At 46.1% G+C, this 20,566-nt stretch overlaps 1 protein-coding gene across 2 annotated transcripts in view; it reads left to right on the top strand.

Moving 5' to 3' along the window:
• FoxP (forkhead box transcription factor P) overlaps positions 1-20,566 on the top strand; it is a 488,938-nt gene that overhangs the window by 210,937 nt on the left and 257,435 nt on the right. The window contains exons 1-2 of one of the 2 annotated variants that reach the window (XM_075873689.1): positions 528-584; positions 2,384-2,434. The exons of the other annotated variant lie outside the window; for it this stretch is intronic. Of the exons in view, the coding sequence (XP_075729804.1) occupies positions 573-584; positions 2,384-2,434 (63 nt within the window). The 5' untranslated portion in view covers positions 528-572. Of the gene's footprint in view, positions 1-527; positions 585-2,383; positions 2,435-20,566 lie in introns of those variants that run through there. 2 annotated transcript variants of the gene reach the window in all.

The following is a 20,566-nucleotide window of genomic DNA, read 5'->3' as shown; positions in this document are numbered from 1 at the left end:
AACCGTGGCTATGTCGCGTATATCCTTATTAGTGTACCCACAGAAATGTAACGTGCTGCATCTTTATAATGGTGGCAGCTTCAGCGAGGATGTGTGTCATGGCTATTGCTATAGCACCAACTGATGACTATAGGAGTCGTCTTTGTTCATCGTCGTTTGTGTCTACGTGTGTATAGTCCTCAATTCGTGCTTTAGCAATCGTAAATCATCAATACCGGTGCTGCCCTGCCAAACTGGTAAGCACGTATGAGCATACGTGCCACAATGTCTCTCATTGTAATAGATTGGATTAACAAAGAACCAGATCAGATTCTAGGAAAAGGCAAGCGTGCGAGGGTGAGGGGAAAAATCGGTTTAGAAAGAGAGAGATAACAGCTTCATTCACACCTGTCACTCGTACCGGTGGTGCGATCGAGTTAACTTCGAAGCGACCGATCGCGATTGGCAGCTGTGGTCGTGCTACGGCCGCTGTGGCTTCCGCACGTTCTTCAGTCGCGATACTGCAGTCACAAGCCTGTAAGCCAAGACATGCGCAGGAACAGGACGACAGCTAACTTTGCGGGGCCGTAGCAATGCTAGCAGACGTGAGTATCGTGCGTCGATGGGCATAAGTTACACGCAAGGGAAAACGTCGTCAACAAGAGCCGCTTTTTTTTTTATCTCTTGTCGCGAAAGGGCCATTTCTCTCGGTATTTGCTTTCTTTATATAGTTCCAAACTATAAACACGCCAGGAACAACAATTCTCGCTTGCTCACTCGCTCACTCACTCACTCACTCACTCACTCACTCACTTACTCATCGAAGAACACGTAGAAGCGCACACACTCGCCTGCCTACAGGCAAACACACGGGACATACACCACAATATAATGCTCGTAAGAGCATTTGCGAGTCAGTCCTAGTGATGTTAAGCTATAGTTATTTATTTATTTTTCATTTATTTATTTGCAATACCCTCAGGGCCAAACGGCATTACAGAGGAGAGTGGTTGAGAAAGAAAAGAAAAATTTTTTACAAAATGCAGCGGCGAATCTTACATGGAGCAGAAGATCTTAATTATACAGGTTAGCTAACAGGCTTTATGGCAAACTAAAACGTGGGAATGATGAGAATTACATCAAGACAGGAAAAACGACAAGAAAATAAATACTGTACAGGAACAACACAGCATCGGGTAATGCAATACTTTGTTGGCTGTAATTACACATAACTAGCTAAGACACTTTTGAAATGAAGGTGATTTACAATGGTTGCCGCTGATGCGGGAAGCCGGTTCCAGTCCTCAAAGGTGCGAGGTATGAAAGACTTACGGAATGTTCTTTATTGAGCAAAAACGGTTCTTACGACGAACATAAAAAAGACTGCTTCGCAAATTCAACCGCCACAGATAGATTGCTTTAGCAGAAAACTTTCAGCATGCCATCTTTCTCTACGTTAGATAGGAAACGATAAACGAACAAAACGCAAGAGTAAAAGGCGTTGCCGAGCCCCGCCGCAGTGGTCTAGCGGCTAAGGTACTCGGCTGCTGACCCGCAGGTCGCGGGATCGAATCCCGGCTGCGGCGGCTGCATTTCCGATGGAGGCGGAAATGTTGTAGGCCCGTGTGCTCAGATTTGGGTGCACGTTAAATAACCCCAGGTGGTCAATATTTCCGGAGCCCTTCACTACGGCGTCTCTCATAATCATGTGGTGGTTTTGGGATGCTAAACCCCACATATCAATCAATCAACGATTCAATCAAATAATCAATCAATCAATCACTTTGGTGCCGTTCAGGTTACCGTTAAGGGCGGACAAAAATGCAAATGGGCAGACAGACAGACAGACCGAAACTTTTGCGTGGAAGGTCCCCAAGAAAGACTTTCGTCTTTAGAAAACATTCCTCGAACAACTCAGGCCATGGCGTTGCCTATGCGTGGCTTGAATCGTCTATAGAAAGTTGGTGCAACGGGAAAATGAAGTCGCGTCTCGTCGTGCGCACATGAGCTTTGGTTGTAATACAAAAAAAAAAGATACGAGGGATATTCGCTCTGTATTAATTTATTATAACAATAAGTGCAATAATTCTTAACATTTAACGTCTCAAAACGACCATATGATTATGAGAGACGCCGCAATGGATGGCTTTGGAAATTTTGAACACCCGGAGTTCTTTATAACGTGCGTGTATAGATTCAAGCAAAGGGCATTCAATCTGCTGCATTTTTTTTTTTGTGACAGAAATAATAATGGGCATTCCATACGCATTTGTGCCCTCGCCGTGCTGCTCCTTATGTGGTCTAAGGACGATAACACCACTTTAGCGTTATAACCGGATTGCACCTCGTAGAGTCCTGCATACGAGTGGTCTAATTTGTTTTTTTCCCCTTTTCTTCTTTGCAGGTGAGTTATGACCAGCCGACACCGCTTCACAGTGTCCTGGCGAGTCAATGGGTATGAGGATGTGCTTTCTTGAAAGTCGTAATCAACGGAAAGAATTTTCTTCTTTAATTTAGTGTTCATTTGCTCCTCTCTGGTCATAAGAAATGAGTGTGAGATATTCTTTATGGCGAGGCAATAGAATTTATATATATATATATATATATATATATATATATATATATATATATATATATATATATATATATATATATTATATATATATATACTGCGCCTCAAATTCATTTGAGGAAATGAAAAACAAAAAAAAAAAAACAAAGCGGCAAATGTAAGTTTGAGTCTTCCTCAAGCAAATTAGTACATTTACAGCAGCTTTGCTGAACGTTACCGCCAGCCCGCACTTAAATACGTTTTAGCGAAACGTCAGGCTTCACAACGCTTACAAAAAAAATGAAAATAAAACTGCTGACAGCCTCGATGACGCGTCGAAGACACTAATCATCCAAGGTCCACAGTGGTCCCGTATTGATGCCACTCGTACAATAAATAAGAACATCCATCGTTACGTAGAATGAACTTCATTCACAACCACCGGGACTAACGTAAATACAGGGACAAAAATCGCCCGCGCCGCGGCGGGCCGGTTGCCAGCGCGGAATGGCCGGGGCTTTTTCTTTGCACGCAGCGAACCAAATGCGACGCCAGCGCCGCCACTCCGGCGGACACCTAATCTCTCGGTGCTCGCGCCGCGGTCTACGGGCCGGCTTTCCTGCTTATCATGTGCTCTGTAACAAACTACTTTCCTTTGTCACCGGTAGCTTTTTTTTCTTCTTTACTTATCATCACGAGTGAACAAACGCGGTCGCATTATCACTCACCTCCCGTAGGGAGTCGGTCGTTTCGATTCCCTAAATAGCACCGCAGTGACCGACTGGACTTCCCCGCCTCGTGGTATAAAATAACGTATAAAATGGAATCACACTTTTGGTGTCCCCTGTTCGAAAAGAAGTACAAGAAGTCACAAAGTGGGTGACGGGGGAAAATGGTGCCGAACGTTTGGGTTGATCCCGAACAACAGATCCCATAGAATCGGGATGTCCAGCAATAGGGAGGGGCTGTTTTCTATTTTTAGTCTCATGTTCCCTACTGCAGTCCATCTTTTTCACTGCTGTTAATTTAACGTATATGGATAACTTTCGGGTTTTTTTTGTACATTTTTTTGTCGGTTTGGTGATGTGGCTGTGTTACATCTCGGACAGAGGACAGATCGATATATTTTAGGGAGTTTAGAGGAAATAAAAAATATACACATGGAAAACGGGTGTTTGACAAGTAGCTCCCTGTCCAAAAGTGGATGCTTCTCAGTGTCACGTCATACCCAACAATACGCATAGCCGGGGAGACAAAAGAGGGGAGAAGTATGGAGGGAAATCGGCGTGTGAGGGAGAGGTGTTCGCCGAGAGCAAAAACTGAACGATCGTTTGAATAAAAAAAATAATACGTAACATGTTTCCCGAAGCAGCGTGAATATGGACGCGTAGAGAAAAAGAAATGTAGCGAGAAGAAAGAAAAGCTAAAGCTAGATAGAGTGTGCCCGCGCAGTGTTCACTGGGAAGGAATGTAGATTTGAAAGATGAGAGCGGTGCTTGTTTCCTCAAGTTTTTTTTTTCGCTTCTTTTGTTATTTGTTTGCCAGACCGCATCGAGTACGCGAGTACGTGTTGTCGCACGGCGAAACATAAAACCGGAAATTGATAGCCTCTCCTTTCTTCCCGTCAGTTTAGAGTCTGACCACTCACTGACCTTCCCCCATCCTCCACTCCACAACGAAGCCTCCGAGTCCTTCCTAACGTTCCCTATCACTCGGACAACGGCTCATTCGCTTTTGTTATCGCAATACGATTTCTTCGTGCTGATTTATTGTGTTGTCTGGTAGTTCTTCTGTTCTTTTTCTATCAGTTATTAAAACACGCTTGTCCAGAGTAAGCTTGCTTACTCGTGCGACCTACATTCCTTGCACAAACAACAAAAAAAAACAATAAATTGGCTGCAGATTAACGAAGGTAATGCTACTAATCGAGCGAGACTTCATCGACGAAATGATAAACAAAACATAGAATATTTTTGTGAATATGTTTTAAACCCTAAGTTCGCTCTGTACATGGTGTTACGCAGAGATGCTTTAAATCATACGTGCGCTATGTGCGCTCTGTAGAGAGTATTGCGCGCCCAGATGTTTCGCACCTGCGCATGGACTAGGGGTGACGGCGAGTATATCCACGACAACGGTCGGACATCTTGAGTGCCTAAAAAAAAGAATGGGCGAATCTCGGGCTAAGCCACGAAAGCATCGAAACAGCTAAAACGAACGATTTTGAAGACTGATCTGGTTGCTTCTGGACTGTTTCTAAACCATAGCTAGGTGATGCGGGTTGTTTACGCGCTGCTTCTGTAGGTCTTTGCTAGGCCTCAGCTAGGTGATGCTGTAGCGTATTTTCCTTCACTCTGAGTGCAGAAAGGTTTGAGTTAATCCATAAACGTTCACAGACACGACACGGGCATCTCGTCGTTGGCGTAGGCCTTCCTTCGCTTCGGGTTCTTCTCGCAGTCACCGTGGCCCTTCCCACTCCGTACTATTCTCTCGTTGTACGTATTCGGTGTTTTCGGCTCGCTGATTTCGTTTTCGCCACCATCTTTTAAAGACGATCGTCTTTCGTGGGATGCTTCAACGCAGAAATTTCGGTATGCCTTTCTGTTTGTCTGTCTGTCAGCCGAAACGCTTCAGTTACTAGCCTGAAGTTTAACCACTTCTTCAACGCCCTGCCCATCTTGATCCGGTGCCTGCGTTCACACTTGTGTACATTGTCGGTCGGAAAGCAGAGAGGGAATTAAATTTTATTCCATGGCAACGCGCGTGTTGTTTTCACCTTGAGGCGTTCTTTTCTCCCTGGGGCTACCCGGAATGAGGACCAGCCACGGCTACCACGGCTACCTGGAATGAGGACTTCTTCATTCCAGGTAGCCATGGCTGGCCATCGACACCCGAGCCCTGATTGATTTGTGGGGTTTAACGTCCCAAAACCACTATTTGAGACACCCGAGCCCTTTCCATCGGAGCTGGTCCTCAGGGTTTCACTTGATATTGGGCTGTCGAACCAACCTGAGTGTCCCGCCCATGGATGAACACAGCGTACAAGAAAATCCAGAAGACCAGTGTGAGGCGTTGCTGATCACAAAGAAAATCTTACGCATATCCGAGGCGCGATATCGACATATCATTATCTGTCGGCGTGGTTATGTATGCTAGAAAATGCAAAGACACGTAATTTCAATGACCGTAGCGTTTATCACGCTGCGCTGAGAATGCGACGCTATGAACGAAAAGGTGGGTGTTTCATACATTTTCTTAAGTCGGTGTGTTGCTGCCACCTACCAGGGGCTCTGCCTTCTACATACGATTACTGCCAGATGGCGCTGATGTCTCACTCAGCGCCTCGATGTTCCCATTCGCCGATCTTTTCGCGCAGAACACTAAATAAACGTTTTATTCCCTCTCTCAAGATTGAAAAATATTCACTTTCAACGACGTTTTCAGTGAAACGCGCAGATACATGGTCAAATTCTTATTTTTCTTTCATTTTTGTGGAACCACGAGTGGGCAGAGGGATTTTCCCTGTTACTTTCTCACCTCCCCGTTTATAATGATAACGACATGGTAGCTTCCGGATAGGCCAGATGAATGTATGTGGCACATACTGCTTTATGATGATGGTAGTTTATCGGTACGAGGTGAACAAGGAACGCTTTTCTAAACGTCTATTCTCTAATACGAGGGCCGACACAGGGTCTTGTTGGTCCGGAGTCCTCTTGAATTGACCTGTTTTTGTATTGCACGCTGTAGCCCCCAGTTCAAGGTGAACTTGCAGGCATGTTGACAGTTAGTATTAATACATTAACAGGAAATAGGACATGCTTTCTGGCGCTTCTTGAACTTCGCGTGTTGCAGCGTCGCACCAAAATACGTTGTTAATTATTGAAGCTCCCACGCTACATTGAAAACGAACGCGCCTGGCTTTGTTTTAGGAAGCTGTATAGACAGCCAGACGATGCCTGTTATTAGCCGGAATCGCAGGGACGTATATAAGAGCATATGCAGCACGTGTGTTTGCGCGCTTGATTGGCTGCATTGTTGGCTCTGTTAAATGACGTCACTAGAGACAGAAAGAAAAAAATGTATCTTTTCGTTCACATCTAGTTCACCAGATTTCGTCGGGATAGCTACACCGTCTAGCTGTAACCGGTCTACACTCTCACGGTATACTAATGTTCAAGCGACAGGCCGTGCAAACATGGACAGGACAATAGTCGGGACACCACAAACACCGTTGTTGTGGCGTCTCGACTTCTCCCTGGTGTCCGTGTTTTGCACGCCCTGTCTATTTAGCATCAACGGCTATGCCCAACTAGCTCTTATGTGATTCTTAGAAGAAATAAAAGAAGATAAAAGTGAGCCCCGTCTGCATCTTGGTGCGACACCTCAACAGTGGCTCACGAGGCACAGGGGTAAGGAGAGATTAAGATATACGAAAGATGGACATGGTCGCAGGAGTCCGAGGACGGGGCACCACTCAGCGAGAGCTCTTGTCGACGTCAGGAGATGGCGTAGGGCGAGCCAGTCGGCCAGAGCTGCGCTGTCGTTGGAGATTGCGGGGGCTCAACCAGTCTGCATGAAATCCGGAGAGCGAGTCAACCAACTAGCTCAACTCCCAGTCATCTAAGCTCGCTATACCTAAAGGACCCCTGAACCATACCGAGTTCGAAAGCCAGACAGCAGCTTCTTTCGCGCCTTGACTTCCTTTCTTCTCTTCTCTTCTCCTCCTTCTCCTCCTCCTCCTCCTCTTCACATATTCACAAAACACCCGGACTGTCAGCACTAAAAGTTGAGCTAGTCAGGATTTCACGTTTTTCGAACACTCGCTGCAATTTCTGCTTGCGCAGTCGCATACGCAGAAAACGAAATGAAATCAGTTTGTCGCGAGTGGCAGTCACGCGAGACAAGGCAGAAATGGCGGGCGACGCAAGGTAAAGCAGAGTACGGAACAATCTACAGCAGGCATGTCTCGTACGCCGACCAATCGAGAGCTTATTTTGTCCTGACGTCACGTGAACAACCTGCCGATGTCACGAATGGCGCGAGAACGGGCAACGCCAGCAGAGAATAAAAGTGCTCGTTTTTCACATTTTTTGGCGGCACTTTAGGAGTTCTTTAAGGGCTAACGCCAATGTGTCCCCCTTTCCCAGAAAAGTTTGAGGTAAGGGATGGGAGGGGGACGAAAAGTGTTGGCTTAGACATAGAGGAGAGAGTGAAGGATGAGCTACAGGAAGCTTCCCCACTCTCTCTCTCTCGCTATAAGAGGGGGAGAAGAGCCCAGGGCACAATACTCGCTATGGGCGAGTAGTGTGCCCGGCATCTTCCCCCCTGTAGCAGGCACCTGGAAGGATGTTGGCTTGGGCATATTACCATTTCATCTTAAACAGGAAGGAGATGACTTGAAGTACACGTCATGTCCGCGTCGTGCCTTTCTGGGCGCTATAGGTGCCCGTATGTAAATGACACCTCGGCTCAAAAGCAATTATTATCAAAAGCGTTTCTTATTCATCAGAATATAATAATGCCACTCCACGTCGGCTAGCCTTGACGATTACACGCGCACTCACGAGCTCCCACGTACAGTAAGAAGTGTCCCACACAAATTGCTTAATTTTTCTCCGTATATATGAGTCCTCGAGGGACACTAAAAAGAGACTATGAGTTGATTTATATTGACAAACTGCACTCCGAGAGCTCCAATGTCATATGTTTCAACACTATAATTACATCATCAGCAGGAAAAATTGAGGTTGTGGTTCCCTTTTTTGAATTTCACACCCAATTATCCGCGCGTGACTTTAAAACAGTTTTTAAATGTATTTTTCGTACTTTCGCGACATTGGCTCGGTGAAATTTTCTGAAACTTCGTACGCTAGGTCTATGGTACCCACAGGTGAAAATGTACTTCATTTTAACTTATTTATTCATTTGTATTTATTAGAAGTTACGCAGAACCCCATAGACGCCTTGAAAATCTATTACGTCATGGTATTTCATATCAGAATCTCAAGGTGGCGTTTCCACCCACACTTTCTTTTCGCGCATTTTCTTGCTTACCCTCCCTCCTTTCCTTGCATCTTTATCTCTCTCTCTCTCTCTTCTCGCTTGCCAACCAAAGTCGTGGGTGCATGGTGTGTTCGGGATCGTGAAATATTACTTCACTGATTTGGGAAAAATTGTTTTGCTCTCCAGTGCCCCTTTAATACAGCGGCCAGCTATCCTTCCTTTTACTATATTAAGACGCCAACAAATAGATCATTATCGTTGTTGTTATTGTTAGCGCAGGTGCGACTTAAAGCACGCAGATGACGAAACTTGAAGCGTCATGCATCATTCTTTGACAGTAGGTGGTGGCCACTGATCGTAGCCCATTTCGAAACACTTTTTTTCTCTTGGCCTTTAGATTTGACATGAATGTCACCTTCAGCAATTGATGCGCGCTATTGTCGCTGATTCGGCAGCCATTATTATTTTTTCAAAGCATCGCGTCGCGGTAATCTCGAATTATGAGCACCATAGTAGCTTAATAGTACTAGCTGCCGGGCCACGTTTGTGAATGTTTAGTCAAGATAACAGATTTGGCACCGAAAACTCGGCTACGAAAAGGGCACACGTTATGTAATTGTTCGGGTTTTACGTCCCAAAAACCGCCATATTGTTATGAGAGACGACACAGTTACGGGCGCTGCTCGGCTGCTCACCTGAAGGTCTGGGGCTCGATTCCAGTCGCATTTCGATCGATTGAGGTGAAATGCCAGAGGCCCATGTATGTCAGTGCACGTTAAAAAAAACACACCATGTTGTCGAAATTTCCGGTGCCCTCCTACTGCCACGTATCATACAATAATATGGTCGTTTTGGGACGCTAAGCCCCAGCTGTTAATATTACAATGTAAGAACCTGAAAATTTCGAACATCTGGTGTACTTTAGCGCACTCTGACATCCCATACTACATTAGTTTAGCATTTCGCCTACGTCGATATGTGACCGCCGTGGCCGGTATCTAACCCAGGACCTTCTCGTCATCAGCTGAGTACCGTAATCATTACACCACCGCGGTGTACCAGCAGTCTATGAATGACCTAGTTTAGCACAAACTCAACCTGTTCTAAATTGCGGCACATACTTAAAACGCTCCACTGTGCTATCATTGTGTAGGATACAGGCATAGCAGGGTAACAGCTACGTTTACAATAGATTATCGCAGTTTTCTTCCTGCGCTGTGCTTCAGGAGGCATTTAGAGGTAATTAAATTGGTGAGAGAGACGGTAATTAAGAGACGGCGAACGTGGCAAGGTCGCTGTTGTTTTTACGGAAGCTGTTTTCTGTTTGTACTTTTGTTCGCCAGCTCCAAGTGTGCACTATAGAGCTGAAGATGCGTTATTATGGATGTTTTACCTCATCTTAATTTTGAATTCTCCGAACACGTTTAGTGTTCGTAAGCCTTCTCAGTGCCTTTTGTAATCAATTATTCTGAACTTACCAAAATAATTATCCAAGAAAATGAGTTGACGTCAAGGATGAAAGGCAATAGTTTATATATAAGCTCTCCTTTTTTTTATTTTCCTCTTTTACTTTCGTGAACAGGTGGTAAACCAATGCTAGAGCCGGAGATATGCATTCATACGTTGTCACTTTTGTGGTTCGAAAAAAGAATGCCAGTAAGTTTGATTGGACTGAACTTTGACTGTCAGTGTGAAATAGCAAAAGCAGTGCTTCAAGCGCTGCATGTCTCATTACGGAAGCAAACGAACAGAATAAGTAAATAAAAGGGTAGCAAACGTGACAGTCCAGCCCGCGCGCCGCTCTGTCAATGACGTCATACCTCACGTGTTTGCTCAAGTCGCGTGACCGCGAGTGGTTTAAGTGCACATAGCCTATCGCTCGAACTGGACATTTCGGCGTATGCAAGTATGCTGGCTAAACTACGGCTAATCTTATCTAACGTTGTCTTTTTATGACCAGACGATTGCCTACTCCAATGTAAATAATTGTTGGGGTTCGACACAACTGACTGAGACGAAGAAAACTACATTGCTTTCGCAAACGAGTCGTCTTGTAGGAAAATGCAGCAAGGAACGTGGAGCCTTCCTTCTCCCCTTCGAAATCTCGTATCGGTAAGGGGGAGGGGGACAAACCTGTCATTTGACCGTTCCACCGAAGCGTTCAAAGAGTTATGGAAACCACCACCAGGGGAAGGTGGGGGCACGCCTCTCGTCATGCGTGCGGTAATGCGGTCTTCACTCCATCGACGCCGCATAACAACGCGGTATACCCTCGACAGGAGCACGCGTCGACCCGTAAAGTGCGGCAATTCGTCTTAAAATTTGTCTCGGAAGGCCCGGCGACAGCACCACCCTCGGGCAGTGTCTGTCACATTTGTCCCCCCCCCCCTCCCACGTCGCGTCACTGCACTTTGTCTCCATCTTGCCCCCTCTCTCCCTTTCTCTTTCCATCGCTAGCTTCATCCTTTACAGGCATCTATAACTGTCAATCGCTTCTTGCATTATCTCACTCTGTTTCTCTTTAAATCTTCCTTGGTACGCATATCGTTGCGGGAGAACAGCACCTGTTGTGAGCCGTGCCCTGTTTTGAAGTTCTACGTACACCGCGTTTTTTCTTTTTATTTAAAGACGATGGTCTTTCTTGGGGACCTTCGACGCAAATGTTTTGGTCTGTTTGTCCGCCCTTAACGGTACCTTCAACGACACCAAACGATACCCCAAACGGCCGACCCCATCCGCAGCGCCCACCAATGTTGCTCAAGATTCAGCGATCATACTTGTGCGATTGTCGATTAAAAAGCGATTATTGCGCATATCTGAGGCACCATAACAACACGTCCATATGCTGTATGTGCGTCTCTCACTAGAGAAGGCATACATAAATAATTACAAGGACTGTAGCGTTTATCACGCTGCGCTGACCATGCAACGCTTGCACGAAAAGGCAAGTGTTTCCAACGCTTTGCTAAGACGACATGGTGGCGGCACCTACCCGTCACCTTGCGTTCCACCCCTTATCACCTCTGAATCGGGCGCGCACGCCGTGCGCATCGTTTTCCTAGATAACTGCCAGATAGCGCTCATGTCTCACGCGTGACGTGACTTGATGCGCTCGTTTATTTCCGCTGCACGCTCGAGATACTCTAAAGCAGCGCCTCCAGAAGAATACCATACACCAATTTTTTTGCGCTGAACATCGACTGCACTTTTTGTTCACTCTCTTCAGGCGCAAGGCTGTCGTCTTTCGACGACATTTGCAGTGTAACATGCAGATACGGGGCCGATTTCTTCTCCGGCTCAACTTCCAAAGGTGCGGTGATACCGCGTCGGCTCTGGAGGGTTCGGATACCGAAAGGTTACTTCATCTTCGCCCGGCATCGCGCCCACCGCTCCCCTTCGCGAGGTTCACTTTTTTCTCTTTTCGTCGTCACTGCCGTTTGTTTCAGTTCTCCAGCAAAATAAGCAAGCGGAGAAGGAGGATAGCGTTTAAGAATATATGTACTGATGAGAGAAAAAAAAGCTCCACAGCAAAACGCTCTTCTTTCGTATGACATCCCGTTATTCACGCGTGGTCTATGCGAAACCTCCCCCGCATGGTGGAATGCGTGTTTATCCCGGCAGGTGGCGTGATGTGCGGGGGTGGAGAGTGAAAAAAAAAGAGTGGCTTCACGGTTCAAAGCTTACTCAAATCGTCAAGTTCTTTCTCGTCTATCTATTCAACGCTTCGTTTTCTTACGGCTTTGTTTTTATATATATCCTACCCTCCTTCAGTTTGCGAACATCGTCTATTTTTTGTTTAAAAATATAAATAAACAAAGAGCAAGAAGATGAGACGAAAGAAAGATGGTACCGCGAACGTGTTTTTCTCCTCTGCCGAGCACCGTAATGAAACCAGTGCCCCCAGCACGGTGAGGTTCGTAGCACGTTCGATTACTCCGTCGAGGATTGCACCGGTTACCGGGGTGAAAAGAGGGGTCACGGGGGGGGGGGGGCGCTCATCGGCATTGGCTTGGCCTGACTTGGCGGGTATTGAAGGTGAAGGATGCGGGATAAGGAGGGGGGGGTCCAGATTCTGGGGTGTTGTTCGTCCCTTTCCTGTCGCAGTTTCCTTCGGCCGCGCGAGGTCGCTAGTGTACACTTCGCTTCACCCCCACTTCTTTAGCCTTCACGGCCCTATATCCAGAAAATAACAAAAAAATAAAAGCATTGGAAAATGGTTCTTCCGTGAGCCCAACGATTCCGCGTGTCGCGAATTCGCACCACTTTCGTTTAAAGTGCCTTTTCCTTTCGTCTCTGCCTTTTGCTGTTTGGTGTATTGTTTAGACAGAGCCAGTGCCATTTCTGTGGTACTTTGTTTCGTTGGCTGTTGATGACTTGGTTGCCAGCACCTCAGCCGGCAACCCATCCCGGCTTGCGACTTCGAGAAAAATGTCTCGAATTTTCTCTTCGCTGCTATTTCTTTACTTCGTGGATAGAAACATTAAAAAAGGGGATAGAGAGGGAAGTGACACTTTTGTAGGTGTGTCTCCGTGGGAACGAAAAGTGGTGTGTTCAGCCAGCGAATAAACGTGTTGGTCTTACAAAGAAGAAAGCCTAAAGAAAGGCAAACCCATAAACAAAAATAAATACGTAAAACACTGCATTTTCCACTCTTCTTTTCTTTGGGTCGCAGCACAGAGATGGTGATGCAGTTCAAGGGTCATTAGAGCGCCCGGTCTGAGATTTATTGACGCCTTGATGAGGATCGTCCAAGAAAGATGGCACCGCGTATCGACAGTGCTGATTTGACACTTTCTTTATCGTATGTACAGAGCACCAGGATATATCACGGGTTCGGCTTGGCCTCCACGATGTGGGGTTGGGGGCCTGGAGGTTCCGTCTACTGAAGAAGTTCCACCGCACTCTCTTCAAGAACATTCGATCTGCCCTGAACTTTCCTTTTCACGTTCCTGATGGATAGAAAGATTTTTTGAAGCCATTATTCCGTCCAGGAATTGCCTGCATCCCTTGGGGTGTTCTTGATCTGTAAGAAAAAGCAGGGGGCTTAAAGGGGGGGGGGGCGACGAAGTAAACTATTCACGATCAATATAAGGTACTCGAAGAGCCAAACGCGACCTAAAAAAGATGCTGTTTTATTCGTTAGCATGTGTGTGTGTGTGTGTGTGTGTGTGTGTGTGTGTGTGTGTGTGCGCGTGCGTGTGTGTGCGTGCGTGCGTGCGTGTGTGTGTGTGTGTGTGTGTGTGTGTGTGTGTGTGTGTGTGTGTGTGTGTGTGTGTGTGTGTAGCAGCAGTAGCGGAAAATCTTGATGTTAATTACCGCCCGCCTCACCCACAGCCACTACAGCGCTGCGCAGCCAAAGGCACTCAACCATACCAGACTATCACCAAGACAGCAGCTGCAGCAGTGTGTTGACCTGCGCCTAGTGAATTATACACCCACAAAAGGTGTGAGGAATAATGCACTCGAATATTCCCGTACTCTTCAAAAGAAGACGTCCAGAAAAAAAACTGGAAAGGATGTTACGTATGTTAGATATATTTTCGATTACCTGTAGTTCACGCAATACAATGAAAAATTATAATACAGTGCTTTGCGAGAAACCTATAATCTTGCGAAACATAATTTCTTTGACTAGTATTGAGAAGATTCATTACTGCAATAAGTTCAATATATAGGGCTCATGGTTGAGTAGGTCCAGCATTAATGATCATTTTTGCAGGCCAAAATTGGTACGTCATCTGAACTTAAGAATATATATTTACATAGTTCGTGTGCTGTCTGCTTGGCTTGCCGTTTTCATTAAACAGCGCTGGATTTCTTCTGTATGAGCGCACCATTTCCACGACAACTTGACCATAAATGTATAGTCGGTGATACAGAAGCTGAATGAAGTAACCTAGCACTCAAGGAAGAAGAAATTTTTCAACTGGTCCTTTTGTCCGTTTTCGTAAAGAGGAGAGACCCGTTACATTCGTCTCAGTAGTTACAAAACACGCCAAAAAGGAGTATGCCAAACGTTAGCGTACGCCAAGAGCGTATTAAATTTGTCATTTAGCGCCTGGTCAAATCCGGATCCAGTCCAGAGTCTGACCGATTCCGGAAAGTAATCCTGACTGCCAGTGGAGGAAGCCCAGATTAGTTTTCGGACGAGCTAGTTCATAATACTGGCATGTGGTCTTCGTGTCTAAAGCCCTGAAGGCGTTTTTCCGTGAAATGAAGGTAAGTAGCAGCTATAATCATAGAATTTTTCTTTACGATCTCTCGGCGAGTACGTCCTCTCCTAGCGGTAATGTCGCGAACCACGTATTGATCTCGGAGGCTTTTGCTCTGGCAATACTTATAAAAACTTCTACCGAAACGGCAGAGGGCACCTCAGGAAAACGAAAAAGCTCGTTGCACCGTCGCAAAAATTGAATGGCAAAAACGTGCAGAAAATGCACAGACCCCCCCCCCCCCCAACCCCCCACCCCGCCCCCCAAAAAATGCCAGGTAAGCCCGGAACACGGAGCAGTAATGGTGAAAGGTGGAAGAGCGAGCCTGTTAGAGCCTTTTTAAAGATTATAGCCTTTCTTGGGGACCTTCAACGCCAAAATTTTGGTCTGTCAGTCAGTCACTGTCTGTCTGTCTGTCTGTCTGTCTGTCTGTCTGTCTGTCTGTCTGTCTGTCTGTCTGTCTGTCTGTCTGTCTGTCTGTCTGTCTGTCTGTCTGTCTGTCTGCACATTTGTCTGTTTGTCCGTGGTAACAATACTTCAAACGGTCAACCCCATCCGCAGCGCCCACCCAATATTGCTCAAGTTTCAGCGTTCATACTTGTGTGATTGTCAATCAAAAAGAAATCATTGCGCATATATGAGGCAGCATAACAACTCGTCGATGTTTTGCATGTGTGTGCCTTTATACTAGAGAAAACACGCACAAGTAATTCTAAGAACCGTAGCATTTGTCACGCTGCGCTGACAGTGCAATGCGATGCTCAAAAATGCAAGGGTTCCCAACGCTTTGCTAAGACGACACGGTGGTGGCACCTGCCCGTCACTTTGCGTTATACTCCTTATCGCTTCCGAGACAGGTGCGCACCTTTCTCTGCAAGCGCTCACGCGTTCCTTCGTTTTCGAAGATAACTGCCAGATGGCGCTCGTGTCTAACGTGCCTCGATGCGCTCGTTCGCCTTTGCTGTACGAATCGAGACTCTAACGCAGCGCTTCCAGAATACAATTCACCGTTTTTTTTTCACACAGAACATCAAATGAACGTTTTGTTCACTCTCTCCACACGCAAGACTACCTTCTCTCGCAACATCTGCAGTGAAACATGCAGATACGGGGCCAATATTCTTTACACACTCTTGGAGAAACTTCTACAAGGAGACGTGTATGGGACCCACTACGCCATAAATCATCGAAATTCTTACTTAGTGGGGAACCATCCACGATGCCATTATTCGCCATTCTTCGGAAAAGTGTGGTAGCCGCTACACAATTGTAAAGCCTTATATGTACAGTCGGTCAAAACCTTAGCTATTCTGCCTGAGTGGCAGTTTCTTCTGTGTATTGTTGCCATACCACCGAATCAAGTTTAAAAAAAGGTGAACACGTGTGTGTGCGAAAAAAGCACATGTCCTCGAAGGAATTTTTTTGCAGCTTCGCTCTGTAAGACGGCGCTGAAAGGTAAAGAAGTGGTCACTGCGCGGAATAGCTGAAGTTTTGGCCGACTACACTTTGTCGATGCTGTGGCTGACGAAGATGAAGATTATGCCTGGGGCTTTTGTAATGAGTCGGAGAAAACTTGCGTTACTGTTGTAAAACTCTTTATTACTCACGTTAACGGGTTTTCTTACCCGACATGAAGCCGGCCTAAGGCAAGTTTGCAACGGAGTTCCATGCACAGGCGCGTCTCTGTGGTAGAATACTGGGCCGGCACGCAGGGGACGCGGGTTCGAATGCCGCTGTGTCCTTGGTTTTTTTAACTAAGTTTTTTTTTTCCTTATCTCGTGCAATAGGGATTACGAGCATTGGCGGCGGCGGGCAAATAAGGTACTAGAATCGATCCTTGTTGTGGTCTCATAATAGCTTTCGATGTAAAAAAAAAAATAGAGGACGCTATATATAGTGCATCGCCTCAAGAGTGGAACGCGATGGCATAGTTGGGCGGAGTCTTTCTCGCATCGACGTCTGCATAGGTGTATCTAGGCTTCGCCCCTCGATGACTGCATCAACCATGGCGCAAGGAACATTTGTGCAAGTATTATTGGCTGTTTTAAACTATACCGCTTGTATACAGTTGCGAAGCGCTGACTACGCCATTCTTCTTGTCTAGGCCCGTGTGCTCAGATTTGGGTGCACGTTAAAGAACCCCAGGTGGTCGAAATTTCCGGGGCCCTCCACTACGGCGTCTCTCATAATCATATGGTGGTTTTGGGACGTTAAACCCCACATATCAATCAAATCAATTCTTCTTGCCTTTGCGAAACGGTGTACGCGTCCGTAAGGCAACATGTGAGCGTACGAAGCTGCTTACATTGTTGATACCTGCGTTGATAATAATTATTGAATATCTACGAGTGTTTTGTACGGGGAGGACCTTTAAACCTTTTTGTGCAATTCACGTGTGTTGACACCCACCCTGCCTGGTTTTACGGCTTGACACTCAACATAACATGTCTTAGATAGATATGCGGGGCTTAACGTCCCAAAACCACCATATAATTATGAGAAACGCTGTAGTGGAGGACTCCGGAAATTTCTACCACCTGGAGTTCTTTAACGTGCACCCAAACCTGAGCACACGAGCCTAACATAACATGTCTTAAGGTGACTCTTCGCATTACGTAGCATTAGTATAGTAGGGTTTTCTTTTTTCGGAGGCATTTCAAGGCAGTGTACCCTATATTAACGGGAACTAATAGACAATGATGCCAAGAAAAGTAGAGGAGATGCTTTACAAGTATTTGTGATGTAAATCTGTGAAGAAGGGAAAGCGGACAAAAAGATTACTTGCCGCCGTCAGAGACCGAACCCACGTTCATAGATTAAGGCGTCTGGTGCTCTACCACTGAGCTATGGCGCAGTTATTCCATCCATCCACTTTTAGGGCATGTATGCGCATTGAAACATGCTACGCGCCGGCGGCAAGTTATCCATTGTCCACTTTTCTCTCTTCACATTTACGTTACAATTACTTGTAATAACATCCCCTATACTTCCCTTGGCGTCATTGTCCATTTGTTAGTTCTCGTCAGTATTGTGTCTAACAAATAAGACGACCCCTTCTTGCCTTCATTCAACGCACTGTGTTAGAACACCTGTTCGCGTGCGAAAAGCCCAGATACGATGCCCACTCAAACCAGGGCTTTTCTTGTTGTTTATTTCTTCGTTTTCTCCATCTCGCATTTGCGCTCACGTACAACGCCGATCTTTCGCTCACAAGCAACGATGCCGACGCCAACACTGGTATTCCTGCGAAAAGAGCTCTTCAACTGAAGATGAGCATGGGGCGGTTAAATTAAGTACCTATGCCACCAAAAAAAAAAAAAGCTACAGATAACACTCCAGTCACTCGCTCGTAATATAGATATAACGCTCTCAAATACACGCACGAGCTGTTTTCTTTTGCACGTCATCATCCGTGCGTCTCCGCTCGCCAGTCGCTTGCCAAACACCTGCCTTAACTATACACGTTAAAGACGCACCTTTATTTCTTTCTTTTTGTGTGTGTGTGCATGAGCAGGGCTTCTTTCGGGGCTGTGCAAGTTTGCGCGCTGCTTTGTAAAGTGCCCGCCCGCGGAGGCAACGTGTGGCAACAAAGTACAAGCTTTAAGACGCAACCGACGGGCGTCGCGTTTTGTTACCACCGTGATCGATTGCCGCTCGTTGAGCGAGAGATTTTTCTGCGAGGCGGCAGCCCGCGGTGCTCCTTACGAAGAAGAGCCTCCCGTAGGCGCTAGAAGGTCGAGCAGGCATTGCTGTCTCTATTTATTTTTTTGTTTAGTGACAAATGACGTCACGAGGCTCCCGCCTCCATCCCGAGGTGCAAAAACAATGCCTCCTCGGCAATTGTGGTGTTTATTATTTGTCTTTTACTGCATTACGTCATCGTTGTTCTTCGAAGTACGACTACGACGTGATTTGAAAGACTACAGGATACGCGAACTGTACCGTAAAAAAAAAAAAGAGAGAGAGAAAGCAGTCACAGGGTTATTTATACATTTGCCATAAATAAGTGTGGACCGATTGATTTGATTTGATTTGTGGGGTTTAAAGTCCCAAAACCACGATATGATTATGAGAGACGTCGTATAGTGGAGGGCTTCGGAAATTTAGACCACCTGGGGTTCTTTAACGTGCGCCCATAAATAAGTGTGGATCCAACCACTCACAATAGGGGTGAAGTGAGGGAAAGGGTGGTCACTAAAAGTAAAACCTCAGAGAAAAAGGGGGTGACATTTGTCTTTAGTATTTACTAGTATCGCAAGAACCTCAAACTACACAGCATAAATACTGCTGCCTTGTGCTCACAGGAATCCCACTCAATTGTCGGCTGAGGATTTTAAGGAAACCCCGCAACACTTTTTCAAGCAGCCGTGAAATGGCTTCACTAAAGTAGCTTATTGCCTGACGAATTCACTGCCGCAAAAAATTTTTATAATCCACCTAGTACGCGCGGACTTACAAACATTTGCCGCGCGCTGCAATTGCGTTCTCTCATCTCTCGTCCCGTCGAAAGCGCTGAAGGTAAGCAGGGAGGGGTGACACGGAGAAAGAAAATACCTCACGGCACCTTGTGACCTTGCGCACAATTTCTTTTTTCTTTCTTCGAATAAGTGCCTTATCATTGCGATCGCCGACGCACGCGTGGACAAGCCGCGGCCTCCCGCGGCGGCCCCTGCAACGACGGAGCGCGCCATGCTCAAATCAGCCAATGGCTGATACAGTGGCTGTGACGAGTGATTTTTGAGCTTGTAGCGTCATTAGCCGAGAGAAGAGAAAGCAATTTTCAGCTGACCTGAAGAGTGTATTTTGACTTCCAGGTCGCGTGCTGCGTTATAATATTTGGTTCGCGTCTTCTCAGGAGCCTCGACTACCGATCGACAGCGTTTTCTGACCACGCTCAAAAAGTGTGGCAGGGCCTCTTTAGGCGTAGCGAGCTGGAATAATTAAAACAAATGACCGACTCTTCCACTTCACATAAGGGCACATTTTGCTCCACTAAACTTTTGCTAGGAGTGGCGTTGAGTGCTATGCAAGAACAATCAGTGTTTGTAAACCTCATGTGACAAATGATAATAAACGTTCAATCAATCAATCAATCAATCAATCAATCAATCAATCAATCAATCAATCAATCAATCAATGGGAGTCACTTAAAACAGGAAGAAGGGTAAAAAAGAAACTATTTTAAAAATGCACACACGCTCAAGCGCGAGAGTGTCATAGTTGTTTAGCGAGGCTGGTAGCAATTTTTGTAACAGATCCAACCATTTCGTAAGAATTTCATATTTACACTACTTCTGGGAACAGGCTTCGATATCGACCTCTGGCGCCGGGCCTACATAAGGCTGATGAGCGCTGGCTCTTACGCCTATACACCGACACAGTTTTGTGCCCAGCGATACTCGAATATGTCAATTCTCTGGGGAATCCGCACAGTGGGATCATCCGATCGCGGACACTTTCCACGCGGTGTGGGCACGCCCATCTAAATCGACCGTTTCCCCATTACGCTCCCCCTCCTCCTCCCCACGCACGAGAAAACTTGGAGGCTGTCCTGCTTGGCTGCTCAGCCGCGCAATGCAGCCTCCATGCCTCTCAATGAAACCATGCTCTTATACTTGAAACGTAGAATGTTAAATATGCTTGCAACTATGTGCAGCTTTTGATTTGAAATTCGAAGCTAAGGAACTAATTGGGTGGACATAGAATTCGGCGCAAGCGTGGCCTTTCGTATTAGTGTTCTCATTAATTGAATTCTACCCCCCGAATTATCAGTTGACGTACTTTATTCATTCATGACATTTATCAATAAAAAATATCG

Source organism: Rhipicephalus microplus, chromosome 9 (genome assembly GCF_043290135.1).
Source record: "Rhipicephalus microplus isolate Deutch F79 chromosome 9, USDA_Rmic, whole genome shotgun sequence".
Lineage (NCBI taxonomy): Eukaryota > Metazoa > Arthropoda > Arachnida > Ixodida > Ixodidae > Rhipicephalus > Rhipicephalus microplus.
Note: the sequence above shows the minus strand (reverse complement) of the source record. Positions and strands in the feature narration are given on the sequence as shown.